The 27,219-nt window shown below is 43.9% G+C and overlaps 1 protein-coding gene across 1 annotated transcript in view; it reads left to right on the forward strand.

The window, feature by feature from the left end:
• Positions 1–1,307: 1,307 nt before the first annotated feature.
• The window catches only part of LOC135200288 (exosome complex exonuclease RRP44-like), a gene marked incomplete in the record, with an annotated part of 161,420 nt that continues 135,508 nt past the window's right edge, over positions 1,308–27,219 (forward strand). The window contains 1 exon segment of the mRNA XM_064228787.1: positions 1,308–1,543. Within this exon segment, the coding sequence (XP_064084857.1) occupies positions 1,478–1,543 (66 nt within the window).

The raw sequence follows: 27,219 nt of genomic DNA on the forward strand, positions 1-27,219 counted from the left end.
CGGTATGGTTTGAAAACGTTCAATTTAAGGGAAGTTGAATTAAACAAGTTAATACTACTCTTATTTTGCTCGGTTATCTAAATTTTTCTTTTGCCTCGGAGAACAGAGATTCCCGTCAATTTCTGTGGTGTGTTACAAACTGTTAGTTATTATTTTCCTTTTCCGACGTAATTTTTCCTGCTCCTTATGAACAGCAAGGGTAATAATCATCCTGGACCTGGATGTGTGCATCAGAGTATAATAATTATAATGAATAAATAGGCTAGCCCTGCATGGTGTTCGACGGAGTAGGGTTATATTTTATATAAAAAAGAAGGAAGGCATACTACAGCATTAATTCACTGTCATTTTTTGTTATACCTATGGCGATTTATCAACTTCGTGTTTTTCTTAAATTAAAAAAAAAAGCTCACGATCGTATCTTTCGTTTTTATCTGGCAATGCTGAATTCAATGGCCTTATCTTGACGGACCATAGGAAAATTTTTAAATTGAAGGTAGCATCAACATTCTTCATTGTTATGGATTAAATTACACAAGTCTAATCACATTAAAATACAAATTTAACCATGATGTATGTCTTAAATGGCTATCGGAAATATAGGTACTCTTCAATACTTTGCGTGGTAAATAAAACTACCATAGTCAATTTACTATCAAAATATTCTACTTTACCATCATTTCCAGTTGGAATTTACCTTTATTGTCTCAATTTCTCTTATTCTTGATTAATCTTTAGTGTTAAGCACAATTTCTTATTGATGATAGTTATCTTCCTGTCACAAAAAGTTTAATATTATTGTTCACCCCATTTAACTTACAAGTCTCGTAGTATTTCTTGTCTCCATACTGCCATTATGGAGGTAGATTTCCATTCTCTTGATCAGCGTTTAAATGTAATTCCTTAGAGAGAACCTTAAGACAAATCCGAGGAAAATACTTAATACATTTAGAACCTACACTAACACTATCCGTCTACATGTATACTGTATTCAAATCTTGCTTAATTTACTATCTAAATGTACTACATATAGTACATTTGACATTAAAGTCTTGAGCATTTACCCATCAAATAAATCGAACTACATAATGAATTCTTTTTTGAATTTCCAGCAAATTTGCATCTGGTGGCAATGCAGAATGTAGATGAATGGTCATTGCACCACTTATTGCAAGATTCATATTGAAATAATATAAATGGAAATGTCATAAAAAGCTACTGTAAAGAAAGCTCGCTAATGTATTACACATGCAAATATATATATGAGAGAGAGAGAGAGAGAGAGAGAGAGAGAGAGAGAGAGAGAGAGAGAGAGAGAGAGAGAGAGAGAGAGAGAGAGAGAGAGAGAGAGAGAGAGAGAGAGAGAGAGAGAGAGAGCCGTTGCATAGGTGTATTTGTTTATTGGGTGAGACTGACAAACTAAACAACGTGCAAAGCGTATTAGTGAATAGTGAAATGTGTATAAACTGGTATTAAAATGGGTCTACAGGAAAGAAAACAGAAGATCTTTTACAGGAAAACCAAGAAAGGAAATATCCTTAAGGTGAGCAATTGATAGGCATAGTAGGTAGCCTAAATCTGATCAAATTAGTGAGTTAGGTACTACCTAGCTATACCTACTAGGTAGCTACTATAGTAAGGTGGAGGATACCTAGCTAGGTAGCTTAGCTAGAGCCAAACTTTCCAGTGCTGATCTGACCTGCTAAAGTCTAGTCTAGGCTTAGACCGTACTAGGAAGGCACCGGAACTAGTACTATATCAAGTTCCTCCCGGAACCGGAACTAGAAAACATACAGTACCTAACCTAGGCTAGGTAAAATGTACCTAGCCTAGACGAGGAGAAACAGTCTCGCCTAGCTCGAACAGAACAAGTAGCTAGGTAGTACCTACTACTTTGGACTACTCCATCCTACTACCTAGTAATCATCTACGTTTCCAGCTCACAGATCCAAGCAAATATCTAAATAGCTAAATGCAAACTACTAGGTAGGTACTACTACTACCTAGCTAGGTATAGTAGTAGCCTATAATACCTACTAGGTATACTAGCTAGAGTTTAGTGGCTACAGTCATGTAGTAGGCTACTAGCCTACCTACCTACCTACTTATTAGCTACCTATAGGCTATTAGGTACCTAGGAGCCCTAGTAATGGCAAAAAGAAAATTTTTTGTTTTCCACTTAGCCTACTTTTAGAGGAACGTAGAAGTCTGTGTGCTGCTGGGATGGGCAACAACTCTTGACTGATGCTCATGACAGCGAATTCAAGTACTGTTTAGGGAAGGTGGCCACATTCTGGGATCGGTGGCTGCTATGTCGCCGCTCAGTCATTTACCCTATGTTACCTAATTAAAACTTTCTTCATACATACAACTACCTAGTATCTTATTTTCATTCATACCTAGGGGAAACAACTGAGTGGACTAGCTGATCCAGTCTTGCCCGCTTGTTGATCCAACCTCCAAAAAAGTACTTTAACACATCCTGACACCAGAGATGGGCACCAGTCATGAGTCATTGGTGGTGGGAGCAGCACCTCGAGACCTCTACTCTCTTTCGAAGTAGCTAGCTAAGCAAAAGTACTTTTTCGGAGGATGGATCAACAAGCGGGCAAGACTGGATCAACTAGTCCACCCGGTTGTTTCCCATACTATATACTAGCTACTACTTACCTAGGGAGTAGCTACTGTAAGTTTTTTCTCCTAAATTACAAAATACCTAATGGCATAGGTAATTCAAGTGCTTTTTTGGGAAGTGGCTGCGTTCTGAGAGAGGTGGCTGCTATGTTGCCGATTGGTCATTTACCCTATTGTGTTTCTTCGTATATCCCCAAGGGGCCTGGTACTTAACATGGCGGAAGCTCCCTGGGTCGCCATGTTTGCTACCAGCCTCTTATGGATGAGAGCAAAAGTCTAGACAAAAAATGGTAATTTTCACATTATATCTGTAAATTCCTTAGATTAGGGGAAACAACTGAGTGGATTAGCTGATCCAGTCGTGCCCGCTTGTTGATCCACCCTCCGAAAAGTACTTTTGCTTACTTCAAAAGGAGAGTAAGGTGTTGCTCCCACCACCGATGACTCATGACTGATGCCCATCTCCGGTGTCAGGACGTGTTAAAGTACTTTTTCGGAGGGTGGATCAACGAGCGGGCAAGACTGGATCAGCTAGTCCACTTGGTTGTTTCCCCTACCTCATCTGCATTGCATCATATTGGTAGGCTAGCCTACACCCTTTTCACCCTTTTTTATATTGTCTAGCCATAAAATCATACTAGGCTAATAAATTATCTTTACGCAGTTGTTTCCTTCATATTTACGAAGTGGATTTTTTGCCATGTCACAGCAGAATACCAATTTGTCTATTTAGCTGGTATTTCTGTTGCACATGCACTGTCGATTATTGCTGAGGATGAAGCAATCATGAATGACGGAAGTGTTTTGCGCCATTTAAAGCCAACGACATCGTCATTTTGACTTGTACTATTACTGTTTGAGAAAGATGGTTCTCTTGATAGGCAGTGAATTTTCATATTTTTCAGGCTTATTAGATCCAGTCCTAAGTCTGTGGCTAATTCCTAGTTCATGATGTGGGGCCTAGTAGCTAGTATACTAGCCATACTGGCTAGTACTGAAATAGCTCAGCTGTACGACCCATAGGCCTGGACCTACCTAGGAATATATTCACTTTGCTCATGATTGCGGATAAGTTAGCCCAGGTAGCTTGTTGCCCACTAAATATTATATCTATTAAATATGTCTAAAAATGTACTGGAATGGCTGCTGGTAGTGCCTATGATGCCCTACATGGTGTACTGGTAAGGTATCTGATTTTCTTATTTAATTTCAGGACTTTTTGCAAATCCTGTGAGTCATTTGTTTAGTCGTTGTCTGTCTTATTCTAGCAGAATTGTGTATGGTTTCTTGCTGGTTCATGGCTCTATAACGAAAGCTGGCAAAACAAAATAAGCTGCATGCACATCACATTTTCATGCAACTGTATACCAAAGTCCAAAAATAATCAAGTGTGCATGTACACCAGAAATGCTGGCTAAATAGTCAAATACGCATCCTGCTGTGACATGGCAAAATATCCACTGCCTTTTATTAGCCATATTTTAATTTGAATCATTATTTTATTTTGTCTTTTGAGAATACTATTGTTTTCTTATGTTTTAATGTATACTTTGAATGTTTCCAACATTCACTTTTTTAGTAAATAACCTAGCCAACCACACCTAACCTAACCTAATTTACAGTACTGTAATACATATTAGTATGAAAACATTCCATAAAATACCTCCCAATGAGAACAATCATTAGGCTTAACACCCTTGTATTCCACTCATTTTGTGATTTTCCCCCTTCAAAGAACACTGCTTTCACATTAAGGTCCCCCATTTTGTAAGGTAATGGTGGGATCCACTATGTGCAAAAGTACTCATTTGGTAATGACATCAATGTTGGAAACTTTCAAAGCACACATTAGAACATAAGCAAATTGTTATTTTTTTATAGTAATTTTATATGGAAAGTTAGTAATAAAATCCTTTCATCTATGCTATAATTTTGTACTGTAAAAGAAGTAAGATTTATTACCTCTCTACCTTAATGCAAAGAATATGCTGCTTGCAATGCTATTATTATTATTATTATTTTTTATTATAATTATTATAATTATTATTATTCAGAAGATGAACCCTATTCATATGGAACAAGCCCACAAGTGCATTTGACTTGAAGAATGTGGTACAGTATTCTTTTCGAAAAAGTAATAGTATAAGGTAATGGGAAATACTGAACAAGGAGATAAGGTATTAGAAAGGCATATACAATATACGTAAATAAACAAGTAAATGAATGAGGTAATAGAAATATAAGTAAATTTATTAAAATAGCCTACAAGGAAAAGGGTAGTAATGCATTGGACCTTTGCTAGAACTTCCATAGTTCCAATTGCGCAACATCCTTTAGTAGGCTGTTCAACAATCCAACAGTGTTAGAAATAAAGGACATTGCTGTAACTGTGAAGTTCTATAGCAGGCCATATTTACTGCATATTGGTGCTTTTGTTCAGTGATCCTGGTTGCTTTCAGCCTGAAAAGGGGATCAGGAATCAGTTGTGAATGCGAAAGATTTCTGTTAAAATACAACCTATGGAAAATTTAGAACAAGAGACTATCCGTTGGTGGTCCAAGTCATAACTGCAATATGTATTAGGAAACAGAAACCTACCTCCATGAACCACTATCTAAAAGAGATAAATCTCTGGCAGAAGCAGACATTCACACCAGGGAACAGTACTCTAGTACAGGAAGGACAAATGGCCTAAAGCATGTTGCATTGATTCTGTTACTGTTATAAATATGTGAGGCCTTATGAACAATATGTAACTACATCTTTTATTAGTGAGGTGATGGTCAAAAGTTACACCTAGAATAATTGAAGCTTCTGACTCATTATGCTGTCCCAGCCACCTTCAATACTAATCTTTTCATTTTACTGGAGTTCAGCCTCATACAGCATTGACTACACCATACCATTCACTGATCCAGTCCATGTTCTGATTGAGGCTGAGGGCAGCTTCATTTCTCATAATCCTCAGGCATTCCATTGAGGTGTTAGAGATGTGTATTTCTGGTGATAGAAGTTCGCTCTCGACGTGGTTCAGAAGTCACGTAAAGCCGTTGGTCCCGTTGCTGAATAACCACTGGTTCCATGCAACGTAACAACACCATAGAAACAAACAGTTCTCATAATCATAAGTGGAGATTTAGTACACCTACAAGTGTAGCATCATCAACATACTGAACAATCTTGTTTTCCAGGTCAACGACCAATATCACTTATGTACACTAAAAATAATAGTGGACCAAGAACACTACCCTGTGGAACTCCAGACACAGTATGTTTTGTTTTGCTAAAGATCCCATCAGCAGTAACTCGCTGCTGCCTACCTGTTAGGAAATCTTGAAGTATGTAATCCTAAAACATATCCACCCACTCCAAGGTTCTGATTTCTATGAAAAAGGGCCTTGTAACTTACTAAACTGAAACAGCATTAAAATCTGTTTGAATTACTCTGCACTCAAAACTCTTATCAAGGTTCTCTTGTTACTGACATGTCAAGTCTAAAATTAAGTATAACTTAGTTTAATCAGACCACTGAGCTGATCAACAGCTCTTCTAGGGCTGGCCCAAAGGATTAGATATTAATACGTGGCCAGGAACCAACTGGTTACTTAGCAATGGGACCTGTAGCTTAATGTGGGATCTGAACCACATTATGTCGAGAAATGAATTTCTAATCACCAGAAATAAATTCCCCTGATTCTGCATTTGCAGAGTGCAGAAGCAAACTTGGATTACCAAATCGGTAGGCTAGCACGTAATCCAATTGTCCGATGAGAAACTATGTCAAGTCTGAAAGAGCATCGCAGGTAACTAACTGCTTCCTACGTATATGCATATTGACTATCAGCTAACAGTCCTTGAGATTCCACATACTTATACAGTACTACTGTATAGTGGGTTAAAAATAAGTTTTTCTGCAACTTTGGAGAACACAGCGAGAATAGAAATTGTCCCATAGTTACTGCAGTCTGCAGATATGCCATTCTATGGAACAGGCACTGTACTGTTAACAATCTTGTGCTCATGTGCAAAGATACTATGTCGACATAAAGATCTATAGAATTTACTAATGTTGGGAGACAACACACTAGAAACTTTTTTAAAAATAAAGGGAAGAAACTATCAGGATCTTCTCCAACCCAGCTATCAAAATTGCAGTATCAAAATCTTTTTTAACATCCTTAGAGAAAATGCAGATTTTGTAAGAAAAGGTTCTGGATGACAAGTATCAGGGAGAGGGATATCCTCAGCTGATTGCTTAGCTTCAAAAGCTTAATGAAGCAGGTCAGCCTTTTGCTGAGGGCCAGTAATCAATTTACCATCATCTGTTAGTAGTAGTGAAATGGAGGACAAGACTGACCCAGAAAGGAGGCTGAATAATTACTTCAAGTTTCCTCTTCAAGAAGTTCTTATAATTTCTCTTGCTGTATGGTAAGTTCTATTTGCCGAACAGCAAGACTCAACAACAATGGTGAATTTTTTATTTGAATGGTTTTGTCTCCATGTTGAATTTTGGTCTTATTTGTTGTGGTAGCTCATCTACATGCATCAGCAAACCATGCTCGTCATTTGTTCAGAATTTGATGACCTTTCTAGGGACAACACACATTATAAAAATACCCATCAGCCTTTCATTTAACCTCTTCTTGGGATCAGAATCTGATACAGCATCTGTATCTGATAAGTCTCGACAAACTTTAATAATATGATCCCAATTGGCTCTAAATTTCAGCCAGACCACTTTTCGAATGGTGGCATTTAGGTATACAAGGAGTCCAAGCTTATCAGCTCCATTTTAACGGCATTTCGGTTTTACAACACTTGGCTAAAGATGTCAATAACCAGATTTTCAATGCCGGTAGGTGGTTTTCAGCGCCAGTAAGTGGTTTGATTAGTGTCAGTATGTGGCTCATCTGCGTCGGTAAGCGATTTTCAGCGCCAGTAAGCGCTTTATCGATGTTGCTATGTAGTATATTGGTGCTGATTGGTGCTTATCAGGTTTGTAAACACCATTTACTATTAGTACTATCATTACATTGATATTCTGGTTTTGGCGCTCACCCGGGAATGGCACCCCTGCTGTTAAATGGGGACTGGCTGCAGGCATTCCCCACTTATTGTCAGCATCGGTTAATGGAGTTTTGGTTTTGCGACGCTTGGCTAACGACGCCATTAACCAGATTTTCAGTGATGGTAAGCGATTTATTGGCATCAGTAGGCAGTGTATTGCCATCATTAGGTGGTTTATTGGCGTCGTTAAGTGATTTTCAGTGCTGGTAAGCAGTTAATGAGCGCCGATTTCTACTTATGGTGTCGTAAACGCCACTTATTACCATAATTACTGTGAAGCTCCAGTTTCAAACATCTAACTCACCTGGTAGTTATAATATATAGCTTACGTCCCTGACGTCACGGCAGAATTTCAAAACTCGCGGCAATCGCCGATTGGGTAGTCAGGTGCACCACCTGTCGCCCTCTACCAGGTACGTAGCACCATACCAAACTATTCCTCAGATCTTCCCTGCCGCCGCTACGGTGACATCGTTGGAACTTCGCTCGTTATAGCCCGTGTCTTTTGCAGTATTATTTGGTGAAGTACACTTTGGCTTTGGCTTTCGCTTGATTGGATTTTGATTTCGTTTCGATATTGTTGGTTTGACCTTTGCTTGTTTTTGATCTCTCTTTTTGATTTCTCATCATGTCTGATTCTGCTTCAAGTTTGAGAATGTGTGTGAAAGGTTGCAAGACTAGACTTGCTAAATCCTCTTTAGATCCTCATTCTATTTGTAGTAAATGCAGAGGAAAAGTTTGTGAGATAGGTGATAGATGTGATGAATGTGTGGGCTTGCCTGAGACTGAATGGATTGAATATTACCGCTATGTGCGTAAATTAGAGAAGGATAGGATAAGGAGAGCGAAGAAGACCTTGTCTCGCTCCTCCATAGACAGTCAAGGAATAGATAGTTCTCTATCCCTCGATAATCCTATTGATCCTCCTCCTGTTGTATCATTACCAAATCCAGTTTCAGAAACAGGTAAAAGTCCATCATTACAGGACATGATGACGGCCATTGTTCAAGCCCTTGGTCACGGGTAGAATCCCTGGCACAAGACAGGGATAAATTATGGTCTAATTATGAGAGATATTAAAGTGAATAGTGCAAGTGCAGTGGAGGGTGCGGCCGCTCGACTTGTCGTGCTCCTAGTCCTAGACCTCTTCCAAGCTCACCAACCCTGTGAGAAGGAAAGTCGACCGACGAAGGGAGGCGAGAGGTTTTAGCTCCCGAGCGGGGTCGTCCCCTCGAGCGTACCTGTAGACGATCCCCAGGACGCTCACCCTCGCTATAGGAAAGGCGAGGTTAAAGTGTTTTTCTTCGTCTTCTGACGACGCAGTACCCAGACGGGGCTGGCGTCAGACTTCTAAATCCAGACCCATTAAAAGGAAATCCCAGGAACGCCGAGCGTCTTGATACTGGACGCCAGGACGATATACGTCAAGAGCGTCCAGGATGTAGTCATTGGAGCAGCCCCGAGCGCTTCCCTTCAGGTTCCGATATTTGCTCTCCTACCATTAAGACGTTAAGACGTCGCACAGGCGACCATCGTCTTTGGTAGGAGGCAAGGAAATATTGGAAAGGGGAAACCTTCGGTGCAAACTGCAACTCCGGATCGTTTCTCTTTCGATTTCCGATGCTTGCTCTCCTGCCAAATCAAGACGCATGATGTCGCACAAGCGGTCCGTCGTCTTTGGCAGGAAGTAAGGAAGGATCGGACGAAGGGAGACTTTCGGTGCGTGCTACAAACTCCTGTTTCGCTTCCCTTTCGTCTCCGATGTTTGCTCTCCTACCAATATAAGACGTAATATACGCACAGGCGGCCGTCGTCTTTGGTAGGAGTAAAGGAAGCATCGGACGATTGGATGCCTTCAGTGCATGCTCCTGCTCCTCCTTCGGATTGGCGTTCTTCAGGCCTTTCATCTCAAGACGAACAGAATGAAGAGAGAGAGATTGACTTTGCAACTTCTCTAGTCTGTTCCCAGCAGCAAGAAGCTCCACAGTTTTTCCGTACTGCAAGATTTTAAGCAGAAACTCTCCTCTCTTATGCAGTCATATCAACCTGCTACTCTTACTGTTAAACGCCATGGACGAAAAACGTTTTCAAGCACGACGACAGGACGAAAAACGTCTTGAAACAAGACGCCAGGATGAAAAACATCTTGAAGCAAGACAGCAGGACGATAAGCGTCTTGAAGCAAGACGCCAGGACGAAAGAAGTCTTGAAGGAAGACACCAGGACGAAAAACGTCTTGAAGCAAGACGCCAGGACGAAAAACGTCTTGAAGCAAGACGCAAGGACGAAAAACGTCTTGAAGCAGACGCCAGGACGAAAATCGTCATGAGACAGGATGCCAGGACACCAGGCATCAAGGTACTGGACGACAAGACTCCAGGCATCAAGAAAACTGGACAGCAGGATGCACAAAACGCAACATGACATCGCTACATCAGTGTTTCTCAATCAGAACGAAAGGATGAAGACATACCCCATTCTCCTTTTGATCAGATGCAAGTCGTTTCCGAGGAAGAATATCAAACAGATCTACAACCTTCAGCAGATCTTAAAAGGCTTATGAAAGTTTTTGTTTTTTTGCGGACTTTTTTCCAGAAAGTTTTGTGCCAGCTGCACCCCTCGTTCTCCACCTTCAGAGTTCACTTTAGGGAAGGCTTCTAAAGAATCCGACTTTACGAAGATGGTATTATCGCGCTCTTCGAAAAGAGCCTTGAAATTAATGAGGAATGGATGGACTCTAAGAAAGACCAGGGAAAAACAGCTTTCTCATTTCCTCCGGCCAGATTAGCTTCCAGATCCAGCATCTGGTACGACACTGGAGAAGTCCTAGGTTTGGGAGTTCCAGCTTCTTCCCATGGGGACTTCTCTAGTCTTGTGACTGCTTGCTCCGTCTGGACGGCCATGGGGAAGACGAAAGTGTTTTGGTCTTCCTCTGAAATGGACCACCTCCTCAAAGAGATTTTTTAGAGCCTTCGAAGTCTTTAACTTCCTAGACTGGACTCTGGGTTCGTTGGGGAAAGAAAATTGAAAACTTGAAGTCTACCAAAACGGAAGAACTCGTTCGCCTTATGTCATGCATTGACAAAGCGCTTCGAGACGGGTCGAACGAGCTAGCAGCCCTTTTCTCAGCTGGAATCTTGAAGAAAAGGGCCCAATTTTGTTCTTTTCTTTCGAGTGGAGTAACGCTCACTCAGAGAGCGGAAACTGCGTTTTAGCTCCCCTTTCGACTCATCTTTTTCCGCATAGTTTGGTAAAAGAAGTATCCTCAGCTCTGACTCAAAAGCGACACAAGATCTGATGACTAAAGCAGCAAGGAGAGTTGTTTCCGTCAAGTTTTGCAGGACAGAAACTTAAAGAAACCACTCCTCTACCACGTAGTTCTCGGCCCTTTCGAGGTAGATCCCTCAGGAGAGAATGGCAAGATGCTAGACCTATTACAAAAAACTCCAAGAAAGGAGGCTTCAGAGGAGGAAGTAATAAAGTCTGACAAAGTTCTTCTTCAGACAGTGGTAGGAGCCAGACTCAAAAATTTCTGGCAAACATGGAGAAAAAGGGAGCAGATCCTTGGTCTATTCAGCTTCTCAAAGAAGGATACAAGATCCCTTTCTGGAAAAAACCCCCCTTAGCAGAAAGACCGATCGATCTGTCAGCCAAGTACAGAGAGGAGTCCAAGACTCTAGCGATACAACAAGAGGTTTCTATGCTAATTCAGAAGGAAGCAATAGAAATAGTTCAGAACCTTGGATTCTCCCGGGGTTTTACAATCGAATTATTCCTGGTCCCCAAGAATCTCGGGCGGATGGAGACCGATTTTGGACGTGAGTTCCCTGAATTTTTTCGTGAAGAAAACAAAATTCACTATGGAGACAACGAAATCAGTTCTTGCTGCAGTCAGACGAGACGACTGGATGGTTTCGTTGGATCTCCAGGATGCTTATTTTCACGTCCCGATCCACCCAAACTCCAGAAAGTACCTAAGATTTGTTTACAAGACAGAAACATTTCAATCCGAGCTCTTTGTTTCGGTCTAAATACCGCACCTCAAATTTTCACAAAACTTATGAGCAACGGTGGCAGGCAATGCTACACAAGAAACGCATCAGAGCCTCATTGTATCTGGACGATTGGCTCCTCAGAGCCCATTCCTACGCCAACTGTCTGGAGAATCTTCATAAAACAATTCGATTATCAGAAGACCTAGGCTTCTGATAAACCACCAGAATCCCAACTGATCCCATCCCAGGAAATCTTGTACTTGGGATGAGATTCAGAGTCAGGTTTTTCGGGTCTTTTCCGTCCACATTGAGAACGGAACAAGCTTTAGAGAAAATAAGAAACTTCCTAAAGAAACAAGAAGTGCTCTGCGAGGGAATGGATAGTCTGCTGGGACCTTTTCCTCGCTAGAACAGTTTGTCTCCTTGGGAAGACTGAACCTACGCCCTCTGCAGTTTCATCTAAATCAGCATTGGGACAAGAAGAAGACACTAGAGTCATGTGTATTCCTGTTTCGAACGACATGAAACACTATCTACAGTGGTGGAACGATCCCGTCAAGCTCCAGGAAGGCCTCTCCCTAGAGCAGAGGAACCCAGACCTAGTGTTGTTTTCCGACGCCTCGGACTCGGGCTGGGGATCAACACTGGGAGTTAGAAGTCTCCGGGCTTCTGGACAAGGAGCAAGTAAAGTTCCACATCAATCTGAAAGAATTGACTGCAGTTTTCCTAGCTCTCAAGAATTAGAGAGCGTAGTCCGGAACAAAGTGGTACAGGTCAACTCCGACAACACAACGGCGTTGGCCTACATCACACAAACAGGCGGGACTCACTCAGTCTCTCTATACAGAGCAGCAGAGAACTGCTCCTCTGGACAAAAGGAAAAAACGTGCATTCTGGTAACACGCTTCATTCAGGGAGAAAAGAATGTGAGCAGCAGCATCCTGAGCAGAAAACATCAAGTCTTGACAAACAGAATGGACTCTCCATCAGGAAGTTTGCAAGAGTCTATGGCGAATCTGGGGGCGCCCTTGCATAGATCTCTTTGCAACAGCGCAGACAAGACGGATGGAGACTTACTGTTCTCCAGTCCCAGACCCCGAAGCAATCCACATAGATGCTCCTTCTGAATTGGACACATCTAGACGTGTACGCCTTTCCCCCATTCAAAGTGGTACACAGAGTGTTTACAAAAGTTTGTGGCTCACGAAGGAACCAGGATGACTCTGAGTGGCACCCTTCTGGCCGGCCGACAAGAGAATGGTTCACAGAGGTATTGGAATGGATGGTGGACCACCCCAAGAAGCCTTCCGTTAAGAGTAGATCTACTCAAACAGCCCCACTTGGAAAGGTATCACCAAAACCTCCAAGCTCTTCAGCTAACTGCCTTCAGACTATCGAAAAACTCACAAGAGCTAGAGGATTTTCGAGGGAGCAGCGAGTGCAATTGCAAGAGCAAGGAGGTCTTCAACCATTAAGGTATACCAATCGAAGTGGGAGACTTTTAGAGGATGGTGCAGGAACAACTCTATTTCCTCTTCCAGTACCTCTGTGACTCAGATAGCAGATTTTCTGCTATACCTCAAGAAGAGACGTAACTTTTCTGCTTCTACTATCAAGGGTTATAGGAGCATGCTAGCAGCTGTCTTCAGGCATAGAAACCTTAATCTATCTGATAATAAGGATCTACAAGATCTTCTTAGATCCTTCGAGACAACTAAGGAAAGAATACAATCCTCAACATCTTGGAATTTGGATGTAGTCCTCAAGTTTCTCAGATGACAGGTTCGAACCCTTACAGGAAACATCCCTTAAGGACCTCACCATGAAAACTCTCTTCCTGATTAGCCTAGCAACAGCAAAGAGGGTCAGCGAAATCCATGCCTTCAGCAAAACTGTAGGTTCAGACAGGGCAAAGCCATCTGCTCGCTACAGTTGGGATTCCTAGCCAAAAACGAACGCCCCTCTCAACCCTGGCCCAAGTCATTCGAATTCCGAACCTCTCGGATCTCACGGGTGAGGAAGTAGAGAGAGTCTTTGTCCGGTAAGGTCTCTGAGGCATTACTTGGAGAGAAACGAGCAAATACGTGCCCTTCAGAAGGGCTTTGTGTTCGGTCAAGAAACCCTCTCTGCAAATGTCGAAGATGCGCTATCCTTTTTTATAAGGCAATTAATTAGGGAAGCGCATTCAGCATGTACTGAAGCAGATATGAAGCTACTTAAAGTTAAGACTCACGAGGTTAGAGCTGTAGCAACCTCGGTAGCATTTAAACAAAATAGATCTCTTCAGAATATCCTGGACGCAACATTCTGGAGGAGCAAGTCAGTTTTGCGTCGCACTATCTTACGCAAGTGCAAACTTTGTATGAAGACTGCTACACACTGGGTCCGTTTGTAGCAGCTCTTTCAGTAGTGGGAAAAGGGTCTACCCCTTAAAACCCATAATCCAATACTCTTTTTCTTCTCTTGAACTATTGAAAACGTTATGGTTGTTTGTGGAGACTGGATGCAGTCTTCCACAATCATTGATCTTTAGTCAGGTGATCAACTTGTTTCCTTAGTAGTGCCCTTGAACAAGAGTATTGTAGGGAGTCTAGTCACATAGAGGTTTTGACCGGTTGACAGTCTCCAAGAGGTCTTCAGCCCCCTGGGTGGATCGCTGGACCTCATAAGGAAAGCAGACACAATGAGACAGGATATCATTAAAGTCAGCTTCCTTAACAGGTACGAACCCGTAAGTTTTGTTTTTATTAACACTTATGTCCAATTCCAACGATGGATAGCTGTTTCTGACCCTCCACCAAAGGTGTTAATCAGCTATATATATAACTACCATGTGAGTTAGATGTTTGAAAATGTTATTTTCATGATAAAATAAATTTTGAACATACTCACCTGGTGAGTTATATATAAATTAAATTGTTCCACCCTCCTCCCCTCTAGAAACCTATGGGCATGGAAGATTCGAGGAATAGTTGGTATGGTGCTACGTACCCTGGTAGAGGGCGCACAGGTGGTGCACCTGATACCCAATCGGCGATTGCCGCGAGTTTTGAAATTCTGCCGTGACGTCAGGGACGTAAGCTATATATATAACTACCAGGTGAGTATGTTCAAAAAAAAAAATTTATTTTATCATGAAAATAACATTATTGACGATTTCTGGCTATTGGTACTCGGCCAGGAACAGAACCCCTACCGTTAACTGGTGACTGCCTGTATACTGATTGACAAATATGTCCATCTAAATGGCACAATGGTCAGGAGTGTCTATATGTATAATCACAGACCTAGGACTTGACAATAGTTTGAACAGCTGTGAATATGAGGTCTTATTACCAAAAATATGTGTAGCTCCCTCAATTAGCTAGACAAAATCAGAGGATACACAGAACACAAGAGCAGACTGGTCATGTTGATCTGTGGAGTTATAATTGTCCCACTTGCTGTTCTTGCATTACAGTCTCCATGAATAACAAATGAAGCCTCTGAATCTGTGACTGAGCCACACTTATCCTCTCCAAGGGACAGTTAGGGGAGACATTGTTCCCTTGCTAGTTAGCTATGCAAGATTACATTTAGAGTAGCCCAGGCCATTTTATAGCAGAATTACAATTTAGTAAAAAGGAAATTTCATACAATCAACTTACCTGTCAGATATATACATAGCTAAGACTCCGTCGTCCCCGACAGAAATTCAAATTTCGCGCCACTCGCTACAGGTAGGTCAGGTGATCTACCGGCCTGCCCTGGGTGGCAGGACTAGGAACCATCCCCGTTTTCTATCATATTTTCTCTGTCGCCGGTGGTATCAACATTGTTGTTATTACCTCCTGACTTAGATTCATTTTTCATCCTTTGATCATCGCTTTTCGGCTTTTTGGTGACGTATTTGGATCGTGTTTTTGCATTCGCTACAGTGGACTGTTTTTGGAATAACTCTTTTGGATTTTTCTCAGTATGTCTGATTCTAAGTGAGTGTGTGAATGTAGGCTGCAGGGTGAGGATACCGAAAGCTTCGGTGGATCCTCACACTGTATGCCGTAAATGTAGGGGTTTCAGTGTTCTGCTATTAATACTTGTAAGGAATACGAGGGATTGAATGCAGAAGAGTGGAAAGACTTTGACTTCTTATTTGAAGAAGTTAGAGAGGGATAGAATTAGACGATTGAAAGGTGTGAGTTCAAGGCCTATTGAGCCTTTCACTGATAATTCTAATCCTACTGATGTAGATTCTCCCTATGTATCTCATTCTCAGAGTGCTTTTTCGGATTCGGCATCGGAAATCGCCAATCTGAAAGCTACAATTAGAGACATGAAGTCCAAGATGGCTGACTTCAAAGCTAAGGCTAGTGAAAGTGAGCATTACAGTGAGTGAGTTCTCCCAGTGTTGTGGAGGGGGCGTTTGATCGTCCCTGCGACGCTCCCAGGCCTAGACCTCTTCCAAGCTCACAAGCCCAGAGGAGAAGGAAAGTCGAAAGCCTTAAGGAGGTTGTGGGGAATCCCCAACGGTCAGACGTCCCTTCAGCTAGCTCTGCTTCGTGGCAGGCGGCTCAAGGGCGCTATAGAAAAAGCGTCCTTCGCGAGTGTTTCTCGTCCTCTCCCTCACCTAAAACGAGGGTGGAAGGAATCGAACTTGTCGAGACCGCTGAAGCGTCATATGAAGCCTGACTAGATTCTAGTCCAGAGCGTTTCTCAGATGACGCTCGTCTTCTAGCAAGAAAGCGAAGGGGGCGTCAGCGTCACCTGAAGTGTACGCGGAAGTACCCTTTCCTTCTCTCCCCCGAGTGATGACGAAAGACGTCATGCACTGGACGTGGGAGAAGCGTCAAGAAAGATCATTATGGCAGTTCAAGAGCAACTGTCATCTCTAGTGGGAGTTTTAGCGCCACGTCGGAAGGACGTGACGCTTCCAATTAAGAAGTCTCGTCCTCTCTCACCTGTTCAACGAGAAGCGTCATACAGACGAGAAACGGCTAAACGTCTTACAGAAGCGTCTAGTTCGAGAGCGAGAACAGGTGCTTACGAGAGTTTCGTAACGCCAGAGAGACGTTAAGACGTCTTTTAGACGAAGAAGCGTCATTGGAAACGGAGCATAGACATGACGCTCCTTCCGTCCAATATTATGACGCCAAGTATGACGCCTTTGGAGAGCGGAGCGTCTTCCAAGCGCGAAGCGTCATCGAGACGTCAGCAAAAGACGTCATCCATGACGCTTGGCGAACGGGAAGCGTCATGTAAGCGTGAAGCGTCTTCTAAAATTCTAGAGAAGCCGAAGCTTATGACGCCTTCCAAGACTATTAGAGCGGGAAAGAGGAAGGATTATCATTCCCTTAGCCCCTCTCCTATTAGGAGTTTGTCTCCTCACGAAGAAGAACGTTCGGAAAGGAGAGCGGAGACGCATGTAGATCCGGAGTTAGAGGAAAACTCGGATGACGAATATAGTGAAAGAGAAGGTCTGTCTAACTATAAGGTGTTGACTACCTTACTTCTTGAGGAGTACGGAGACGAGTTGACGCCTGCCTCTCCTCCTTCTCCGGCTCTCGCTCTTTTCCAGTGATAAGACGAAGAAGCCTTCGTCTTTTTTTTCTCAAATGAAACCCACCATAATCGATGAAGAGAGCATTACATTCCTTAGACTCATGCATGAAGTCTAAGAAAGACTTAGTGAGGACAGTCTTCTGCATGCCTCCGAGCAAGATTAGCTGGGAAAAGAGGCATTTGGTATCAGACGGGAGAGAATATGGGTATTGCTCTCTTCTACAACCGAAACAGAATTTTTTCGACTTTGGTTGACGCTTCACGGCGTCAAAGTCTCAATTCTGCACGGATTACGGGGGGAATTTCGGAACTGGATCATCTCCTCAAGGGACTCTTTCGTGTATTGGAAGTTTTTAACTTCTTAGATTGGTCCCTTGGGGTGATGTCCAAGAAAGCCCATGATTCCGAAGGAATCGAACCTGAAGCCTGTTATGCATATTGTCTTGTATTGACAAGGCGGTTACAGGATGGATCTTTTGAAATCTCCTCTTTGTTTGGGCAGGTCTTTTAAAGAAAAGGACTGTATATGGCACCTTCTTAATAAAGGCAGTCTCACATGCTCAGAGAGCAGCACTTCTATATGCGCCTCTATCTGACTTTTTGTTCCCTTCTCAGTTAGTAAAGGACATTGCACATTCTTTAACTGAGAAGGCAACTCAGGATCTGCTGACGCAGTCAGCAAGAAAGAAGAAACCTGTTGCTGCATCGGACAAGAAAGGAGCCCAGTTACTAACGGTGCAGCCCTTTCGAGTGGTCCGACCTCCAGACCTTCCACAAGGAGGAAGGCTCCAGAGAGAGGAGGTAGATCTGCTTTTCGTCCCTTTAAGAAGGGAAAAAAGGAAAGATTCTCTCCTCCAAGCACCAGTAGGTGCCAGGCTCCTGGATTTGTGGAAGCCTGGACACTGATAAATGCAGACGCGTCATCTTTGGCGATCTTAAGGAGGGGATATCGTACCCTCCCTTTCCGAACATCTCCTCCCCTAACGTCAATACAAGGGAACTATCAGCCAAATACAAGGATCCTGTGCTGAGGGTATACTCTTCGATCGATGGTGGAACAAATGTGGGACAAGAGAGCGATAGAATTGGTACGGGATCAACACTCCCCGGGGTTTTACAATCGCCTTTTTCTGGTGGCGAAAGCCTCGGGAGGCTGGAGACAGTACTGGACGTCAGCTCTCTGAACAAATTTGTTCAGAAGGAGAAGTTCTCCATGGAGACTTCTGCTTCAGTCATGGCGTCATTACGACAGGGAGATTGGATGGTGTCTTTAGATCTCCAGGACGCCTACTTTCAAGTCCCGATCCACCCTTCATCGAAGAAGTACCTCCGTTTCATGACGGGGGGAACTATCTTTCAGTTCAGAGCCTTGTGTTTCGGCCTGTCCACAGCTCCTCAGGTCTTCACAAGCCTGATGAAGAATGTGGCGAGTTTCTTCACCTCAAAGGATGAATGTCTCTATGTATCTGGACGACTGGGGCCTCATCAGGGCCAGATCGGAGAGGACAGTGCTTGGAGGACCTAATGTTAACTCTGGATTTAATCAAAGCGTTAGGATTGCTTGTGAACCTCGAGAAGTCTCAGCTGACCCCCAGACAAGACCTAGTCTATCTGGGGATTCCGATGGATTCTCGGGGTTTTCGAGTTTTTCCTTCGCAAGAGAGAATCGCAAAAGGTTTGCGGATACTCTCTCTCTTCTTAGAAGCAACAAACGTCGACGAGGGAATGGTTGAGCCTTCTGGGGACGCTTTCCTCGCTAGAACATTCTTCCCTCTAGGAAGACTTCATATACGTCCGCTTCAATTCTTCCTCAAGAGGTCTTGGAGCTGGAAAACCGGACAACTGTCGGACGTTTTTTCCCATTCCAGTGGAGATAAAGTCACACCTACAGTGGTGGTTGCTCCCTCTGGAAGAGAACAAAGGGATCTCTCTAAGAACACAGAACCCAGACCTAGTGTTGTTTCTCCGACGCGTCGGAGAGAGGTTGGGAAGCGACATTAGGCTCAGAGGAAGTGTCGGCACCTGGGAACCAGCACAGGTGTCTTGGCACATAAACTGCAAAGAGCTCTTCGCCGTACATCTGGCCTTGAAGAGCCAAAAAAGGAACTCTGGTGTCAAACAAGGTAGTGCAAGTAAATGTGGACAACACCGCACTTGCCTACATTCGGAAACAGGGAGGGACGCATCCTCGTTCCTTTACGAGCTCACGAGAGACTATTACTTGGGACGTCTCACAGGAACATCTCCCTGCTGACAAGGTTCGTACAGGGAGTAAGGAATGTGAGGGCGGACAGGCTCAGCAGGAGGACCAGGTCCTTCATACAGAATGGACACTACACGAGGAGTGTGTCTCGATCTCTGGTCTCTGTGGGAACTCCTCATGTGGATCTCTTCGCAACATTCATTTCAAAAAGGCTCCCAGTTGTTTGCTCGGTCGTGAAGATCCAAGAGCTCTTATGGTAGACGCCTTCCTGCTAAATTGGTCTCGAGTAGACGTATATGCTTTTCCCCCATTCAAAGTCCTGGGGTTAGTAATGAGAAAGTTTGTGGCGTAAAAGAGCGAGGATGACGTTAATAGCCCCCTTTTGGCCGGCCCAGGAATGGTTCCCAACGGAGGTGGTAGAGTGGATCGTAGATTTTCCAAGATCCCTACCAAGAAGGATGATCTTCTCAGACACCACACTTCAAGAGGTACCACCAAAACCTCCCCGCTCTCTGCTCTGACTGCCTTTCGACTATCGAAAGACTTGTCAGAGCGAGAGGCTTTTCTCGCGAAGTGGCAAGCGCGATCGCGAGAGCACGCAGAACCTCCACTACGAAAGTATACCAATCAAAGTGGGAGGTATTTAAAAGGTGGTGTAGATCCAAGAAGTTGTCCTCCTCCACTACCTCTATAGCGGAAATTGCTGATTTCCTGCTATTCCTGAGAGAAAAATCTCATCTAGCCGTATCCACAATAAAGGGATACAGAAGTATGCTCTCGGCTGTATTCAGGAACAGAGGTTTAGATCTGGCAGATAATAAAGATCTCCACGATCTCATAAGGTCTTTTGAGACTTCAAAGTCTAAGGAACCAGTACCTCCGAACTGGAACCTAGACGTAGTTCTAAAGTATCTGTCATCGGAAAGATTCGAACCTCCTCATCGGGCATCGTTTAGAGACATTACCCGAAAATGCCTATTCCTATTATCTTTAGCTACGGCAAAGAGAATTAGTGAATTGCATGCTCTGCAGGATAAAGTAGGATTCAAGGGAGACTCAGCGATTTACTCGTTTAAGACCCTGCTTTTAGTGAAAAACGAGAATCCTACGAATCCCTGGCCTAAGTCATCGAAGTCAAAGGCATGTCGAGTCTCGTAGGCAGAGAAGCAGAGAGGTCTCTATGCCCTGTTAGAGCTCTGAAGTTCTACTTTCAGAGAAAGCATCAAATGGGAGGCTCTAGACAAGGTCTTTGGTGCGCGGTAAAAGACCCCACAGACTGATTGTCCAAGAATGCGCCTGCATTCTTTGTAAGAAACGTCATTACAGACGCTCATAAGGCCTGTCCTTGACGACAGTTACAACTGTTGAGAGTAAAAGCTCATGAAGTGAGAGCTATAGAAGGCGACGTCTCTCTCGTTTCATAAGTTAATATGTCGTTTTAAAAACATCATAGATAAACGACATTTTGGAGATGCAACTCAAGTATTTGCATCTCATTACTTGAAAGACGTGCGTGTGACATATGAGAAGTGTTTTTCTCTAGGTCCTTTCGTATCGGCGGATACGATTCTGGGTACGGGAGCCGACACCAATCCTTAAATGTATATACTTTTCTTCTTTTTGGATATGGTCGAGTCTCTTCGAACAATGGAGGACTTAGGCTAGCACGGGCGGCCGTCTATGTTGTTCAGTAAGAGAATTCTTGTCATATCCAATTAGTTGAGTATAATTTTTTTTGAAAATTATGTATGTGTGCGTAGTGGTTTTTGAGTTACAGTTGTTGTGACGAGTTCGGGGATAACTCTTAACAATCTTTAGTTCTAACATATGGTTAGGATCAGGTGGTCGGGATTGGTTGTGTGCTCCTTCATAAGGTGTATTGTCATATAAGTGGATCAGCACCCATTGACAAAGTCCTTTTAGGCTCTGCCGAGTAAGTGGGTAAGACCCCATCGGCAGACCCACAAGAACTCTTGGCCATAGATCATATATCTCGCTAAAGTTTCTTGAGGTGATGCAGACTACTGGGCAAACACCCATGAAGTCTACCACCTATCAGTTAGGAACCAAGGTTTTATTTATACCTACAACATATGTTGTTTACCTGTCTATTCCATATAGAAGCTGTCTCTTACCCTCCACCGAAGGGTGCCAATCAGCTATGTATATATCTGACAGGTAAGTTGATTGTATGAAAATGATATTGTTATGTTACAATAAAGTTTCATACATACTTACCTGCAGATATACAATTAAAGGCCCACCCGTCCCCTCCCCGCAGGAGACAGGTGGAAGAGAGAAAATATGATAGAAAACGGGGATGGTTCCTAGTCCTGCCACCCAGGGCAGGCCGGTAGATCACCTGACCTACCTGTAGCGAGTGGCGCGAAATTTGAATTTCTGTCGGGGACGACGGAGTCTTAGCTATGTATATATCTGCCAGGTAAGTATGTATGAAACTTTATTGTAACATAACAATATCATTTTTTGATACATGTAATTCCACTTTTGGTCATTTAACAAGGGGATGTTGCCCATCATAATTTATTGGTTAATTGAAACAGATTTTTGATTTGGAATGGTAGGTGCTCTTGAAAATGAGTGTACAGTGGCCCCCCCATATTTGCGTTCTCCGGATTCGCGGACTCACACATTTGCAGATTTCTCTCGGGAACGTTCCCCTGCATTATTCGTGCAAACTTCGCGCATTAGCTGTATTTTTTTTATAGAAAATACCCACAAATTTCCTGTTTTATTGTAGTGTCTTACCGAACAATTATAGAGCCCGTGATTTCCACGCGGCAGGATGTCAACCTTTTTAAAAAAATTCAAATTTAGCGCGTCGGCGTTCGCCACGCTGGTGGTATGACGTCATCTCCTCTCCACGCGGGAGAACCAGGTACAACTGCCCAGGTGAATCCAATTCTTTTCTGCCGCGTCCGGTGAACATCGGTGGTCGGTGCGGTTGGATGACTTTGCTTCGCTTTTTTTTTTTTCTGGTGGAATTGATCTTCGGAATTGGTGAAAGTACTCTTTTTTGGCGTTGTGTTTTTGTTTATTTTGCTTTTTATTTAGGCGTTGCCATGTCGGATTCTAGTCCGTCGGGAGTTAGGTTTTGCATCTCAGGATGTAAAACTAATATTAATCCAAGTTAGAATATGATTCTCACTAAAAAAAAACTGTGTTAAGTGTAGGGGACAGGTTTGTTCAGCAGATCGAACATGTCGAGTGTAGTGATTTGGACTGATTCTCAATGAAGTTTTTTAGTTCATACTCGGAGAAATTAGCTAAAGACAGAATTAGAAAAGCAGCGCTTAGGGAAAGTAGACTTAGCTCTGCTTCGTCTTGCGATGCATCTGTTCCTTCTGTTTCTCCTCAAATTGTTATGTCGTCCTTTAACTACACCTCCTATTCCTCCTACTAATCCCACTTCTCTCCCGGCTTCCCGTGTAGGTTTCTTCCGCACCATTGCCAGTCTGGAATCGAGGTTAGATCAAGAAATTTTCGGTACTAGCGAATACTGTTTTGCAACTTGGTAATTCAGTTAAGACGTTTTTGGAGAAGCGGCCTCAGGTAAGAGTGTAGTTGAGGGTGCGTCTGTCTGTCCTGACACGTCCTCCCTAGCAAAGGTCACTGTCCAGCTCGCCCCGCCGCACGTGGGAGAAAAGACATACCGGAAGTCCAAGGGAGTCGATCGGATTTGCCCACAGACAGGCGCCTCTCTTGTTGAGGCCTGTTGCGCCTCCAACAGGGGCTCGGTTAAGCGTTGGAAAGGTGTTGCGGTCGCCCTTTCGAATGATTCAAGCGATTTCGTCTCCGGGTCGCGGGCGGCGCTCCTTGGCGAGATTCGCGCCTTTAACGTGCGTCCCTTAAAGAGGCGTTCAGGCGCCGATTCTTCGCCTCCTCCAGTCAAGCGGTATAAAGGGAGCCTGAGAGTAGGGTTGCGCCGCGGCCGTGTAAGCGGCTTCGTTCGTCGCCTCAATCTGTGCCTTTTTTCGGCTCCATCTACTAGTAGAGATTGTGGTTTTGAGCGCTGTAGCTAGCAGTTCTAGGGTGTTTCTTTAGGCGGCTTTTTTCGTCTGTTTACGCCTGATGCGCCTGTTTCGCCTCGATTTCGGCGGCTTTCCCGAGCGAGGCGCAAGTAGTTTTTTTTCCGGTCCGCCTCCTGCTGAACATTTAGGCTCTTTTCCAAGCCTTCTTAACTGTTTTTGATTCGTCTCTGGCGCCTTTGCGCAAGCAGTTAAGAGTGTTAACCAACTGGATGAATGAGTCCAAGGGTGGTTCGAAACCTTCAGATCCGGTTTGTAGTTCCGTCTACTTCTTCGGCGGTATCGGAGAATGAAGAAGAAGTAGAGGAGAGATTCACATCACCTCTCGTGTTATTCAGGTCTCCTAGATTTCTTCTGGTATCTTATCCAGATTTTTTTGAGAAAGCGGTCCTGCGCGCTCCCCAACTTCGACTTTTTTGATGAGGGAGGAAAAACTTTCAGACCCTCTCCTCCCAAAACTTGTTCTATCTAAAGCGGTTAGACATTCGTTGAAAAGAGACGGAGAAAATGGATGTCTATGAAAAGAGACTTAGGGAAGGCTCTTTTTGCTTACCCTCCCTCTAAGGTTGCTTCGTAAGAGGGTATAGGTTTTATGTAACTGGGGAAGCTCCTTCTCTGGGAGTTTCTGCCTCCTCCCAGGGAGACTTCCTCCAAGTTTTAATCGACTCCTCTAGAAGATCTGCTTTCGCCGCAGCGAAGTTTTTCTTTACAGCGCCCTGAGTTGGACCAACGTTGTAAAAGAAATCAATTTAAACTTTTGGAAGTCTTATCTTCCTTGATTGGCTATTGGCGCTTTAGCGGCCAAGATCGAAGACTGTCCTTCTCTTTCCCCAGGAGTTAGCAGAAGGGATTGGATTGGTGTTCTGTCCTGTGCGGACAAATCCATTAGGGATGGATGTGATGATTAGCTTCGCTCATCGCCCTTTGGTAGTTTGGTACCCTTAAGAAAAGGCAAACTTTGGTGCTCCTTTGCTTCTAAAAGGGTTAACGTTCCCAACAGAAGTCTGCTCTCGTTGTTTGCTCCTTTTGTGAAAGATACCCTGTTTCCAGACGATGTAGTGTTGTCAATTTCGTCTGCGCTAGATAAGAAATCTACTTCGATTTACTGCACAGTCTACTAAAGACCTAAGCTCTGTGGGAGCTGTTCCTTCGGTTTCTCCTCTGGCCCAAGCGCCCTTTTCGGGGAGAAAACCCAAGCGCTTCTTTCGGCCGAAATCGAATTTTGCGACCTCAGTCTAAGGCCTCGCCAAGGTTAAACAAATTCCTTCCCAAATGAAAGCTCGGTTCTTCATGCACCAGTGGAGCCAGGGCTGGCGGGTCTGTTTTGGGAGGGGAAATGGGAAACAGAGGAGAGAAGCCTGGGGTAGTGCAAGTACTCAAGTTCGGCTATCGTATTCCTCTCGTTTCACCTCCCTCGCTCTCAAACTGTGCCAATTTCCATTCAGCATACTCTCCGGGCTCAGACAAATTTTTCTGGCGCTAGCCGCAGAAGTGGAAGCGCTTTGTTCTCAAAGAAGCGATAGAACAGATAGAAGGGGATTTTTCCTCCAGGCTTTTTACAATCCCGCCTTTTTTTTGTAGTTCCCAAGTCATCAGGGGGCTGGAGGCCGGTTTTGGATTGAGCGCCCTGAACTTGCATGTCAGAAAACAAAAATTTCATATGGAGACCACTCGTCGGTTTCTGGAGTCCATCAGACAGGGGGATTGGATGGTCTCTCTGGACATGCATGCAAGACGCTTATTTTCACATTCCGATACTCGCGAATCTCGGAAGTACCTGAGGTTCATGTTTTCGAAGCAAGGTGTTTTTTTCAAATTTCGGGCCGCTTTGCTTCGGACTAGCGACCGCTCCTCAAGTTTTCACCATTTCTATCCCCGATAGGAAGCTGGCTACACATTTAGGAGTAAGAATCTCCCTCTATCTGGACGATTGGCTTCTCCGTCGGAATCAGAGAGTCGGTGCATGAAGGACCTTTGGGAACAACTCTGGATCTTGGCCAGAAGTTGAATTCTGGTCAACAAACAGAAGTCCCAGTTGGTTCCCCCCCATCTCAGAGCATCCTTTATTTGGGGATGATTCTGAATGCTCAGTTTTTCGGGCTTTTCTGTCCCCCGAAGAGGGTTCAAGGCTGTCTGGAGGACAGTTCAGGAGTTCTTGGGACAAAAAGTAAGTTCTGCCCAATCAGTGGATGAGGCTCCTGGGCAAATTGACGTCAGTGGAGAAATTTGTGACGTTGTGGGAAGACTGCACATGATACCTCTGCAGTTTTTCCTGAGGAGCCTCTTGGTGGCAGGAAGAAACCACCAGACGCGATACCTTTCCTGTTCACAGATCAAATAAAAGAGGACCTAAGGTGGTGGCTCTCTTCGAAAGCAAAGGTTTGGAAGAAGGGTTGATTTACGCCCCCTCTCCCGAACCTACAGGTTTCTTTTCCGACGCATCGGACACAGGTTTGGGGAGCCCTACTGGGAAATCAAACGGACTTCAGGAGCTTGGTCGGATAAGGAGAAGTTCTTCCACATAAATGTAAAGGAACTGTTTAGCAATTTTCTTAGGGCTCAGACAGTTTCGAGCTTAGTAGAAGGCCGAGTAGTGGGCAGTGCATTCCGACAACTCCACGGCTGCTCTCGTACGTGCGAACAGGGGGGGACTCATTCTTTCTCTCTGTACGAAGTAGCCAAGGATCTCCTCCTGTGGTCAAACGCAAGCGAAGGTTCAGCTAGTCCCCGAGATTTGTTCCGGGAAAGATGAACGTCCTGGCGACGAGTTTAAGTCGTCAACAGCAAGTGTTTACCTCTGGAGTGGACTTTGGACAACAAGATTTGTCAGAAACTTTGGCGCCTTTGGGGACGACCGTCAATAGACCTGTTCGCTGACATCGAGGAACAACCGTCTTCCCTCTCTTTTGTTCTCCAGTCCCAGATCCTCTAGCTTGGTCGGTGGAAAACGCAATTGCTGTTGGATTGGTCGGGTCTGGAAGCTTATGCATTCCCTCCGTTCGGTCTAATAAGAGAGGTGCTGAACAAGTTCATGTCCGCACAGCAAAATGTAACGCTAACTTTAATCGCTCCCTTTTGGCCCAGGAAAGAGTGGTTCCCGGGACCTTCTCCATTGTTAGTAGACTTCCCCAGACTTCTTCCTCCAGAGAAGTGGCTTCTCAAACAACCTCACTTCAAGAGTTCCACCAAAACTTGTCCGCTCTAGCTCTGACAGGGTTCAAGAACTGTCCGGAATCTTGTCAGAGCGAAAGGATTTTTCAAGAAGAGCTGCAGAAGCTATCGCTCGTTGTAGGAGAGAGTCTTCTAACAAACTCTAATCAAGGGAAGGGGTGGAGAATCTTCAGAGAGTGGTGTAGAAGTGCTAAAGTCTCTACTTCTGAGACCTCTTTAACAGAAATAGCAGATTTTCTTCTATTTCTTAGGAACTCTAAAAGAAACTGGCGTCCTTCGACGATCAGAGGATATAGCCATTGCGCTGCTCTTTCGGTTTTTTCGACATCGAGGTTTGGATATTTCCTCCAATTCAGCATCTGTCGGACCTCATTAGGTCTTTCGAAACCACTAAGCTCCCGCAAGATACAGTTGGCTTGGAACTTAGATTGGTGCTTAAGTTCCTCATGGGGCCCCGCCGTTTGTTTGAGCCTTTGAAGTCGGGCTTCACTCAGGAACTTGACTAAGAAGGCACTCTTTTCTTATTGCCCTAGCTTCTGCTAGCGTGTCCAGCGAATTGCAC

The sequence above is a fragment of the Macrobrachium nipponense genome, chromosome 26, assembly GCF_015104395.2.
Source record: "Macrobrachium nipponense isolate FS-2020 chromosome 26, ASM1510439v2, whole genome shotgun sequence".
NCBI classification, from domain to species: Eukaryota; Metazoa; Arthropoda; class Malacostraca; order Decapoda; family Palaemonidae; genus Macrobrachium; species Macrobrachium nipponense.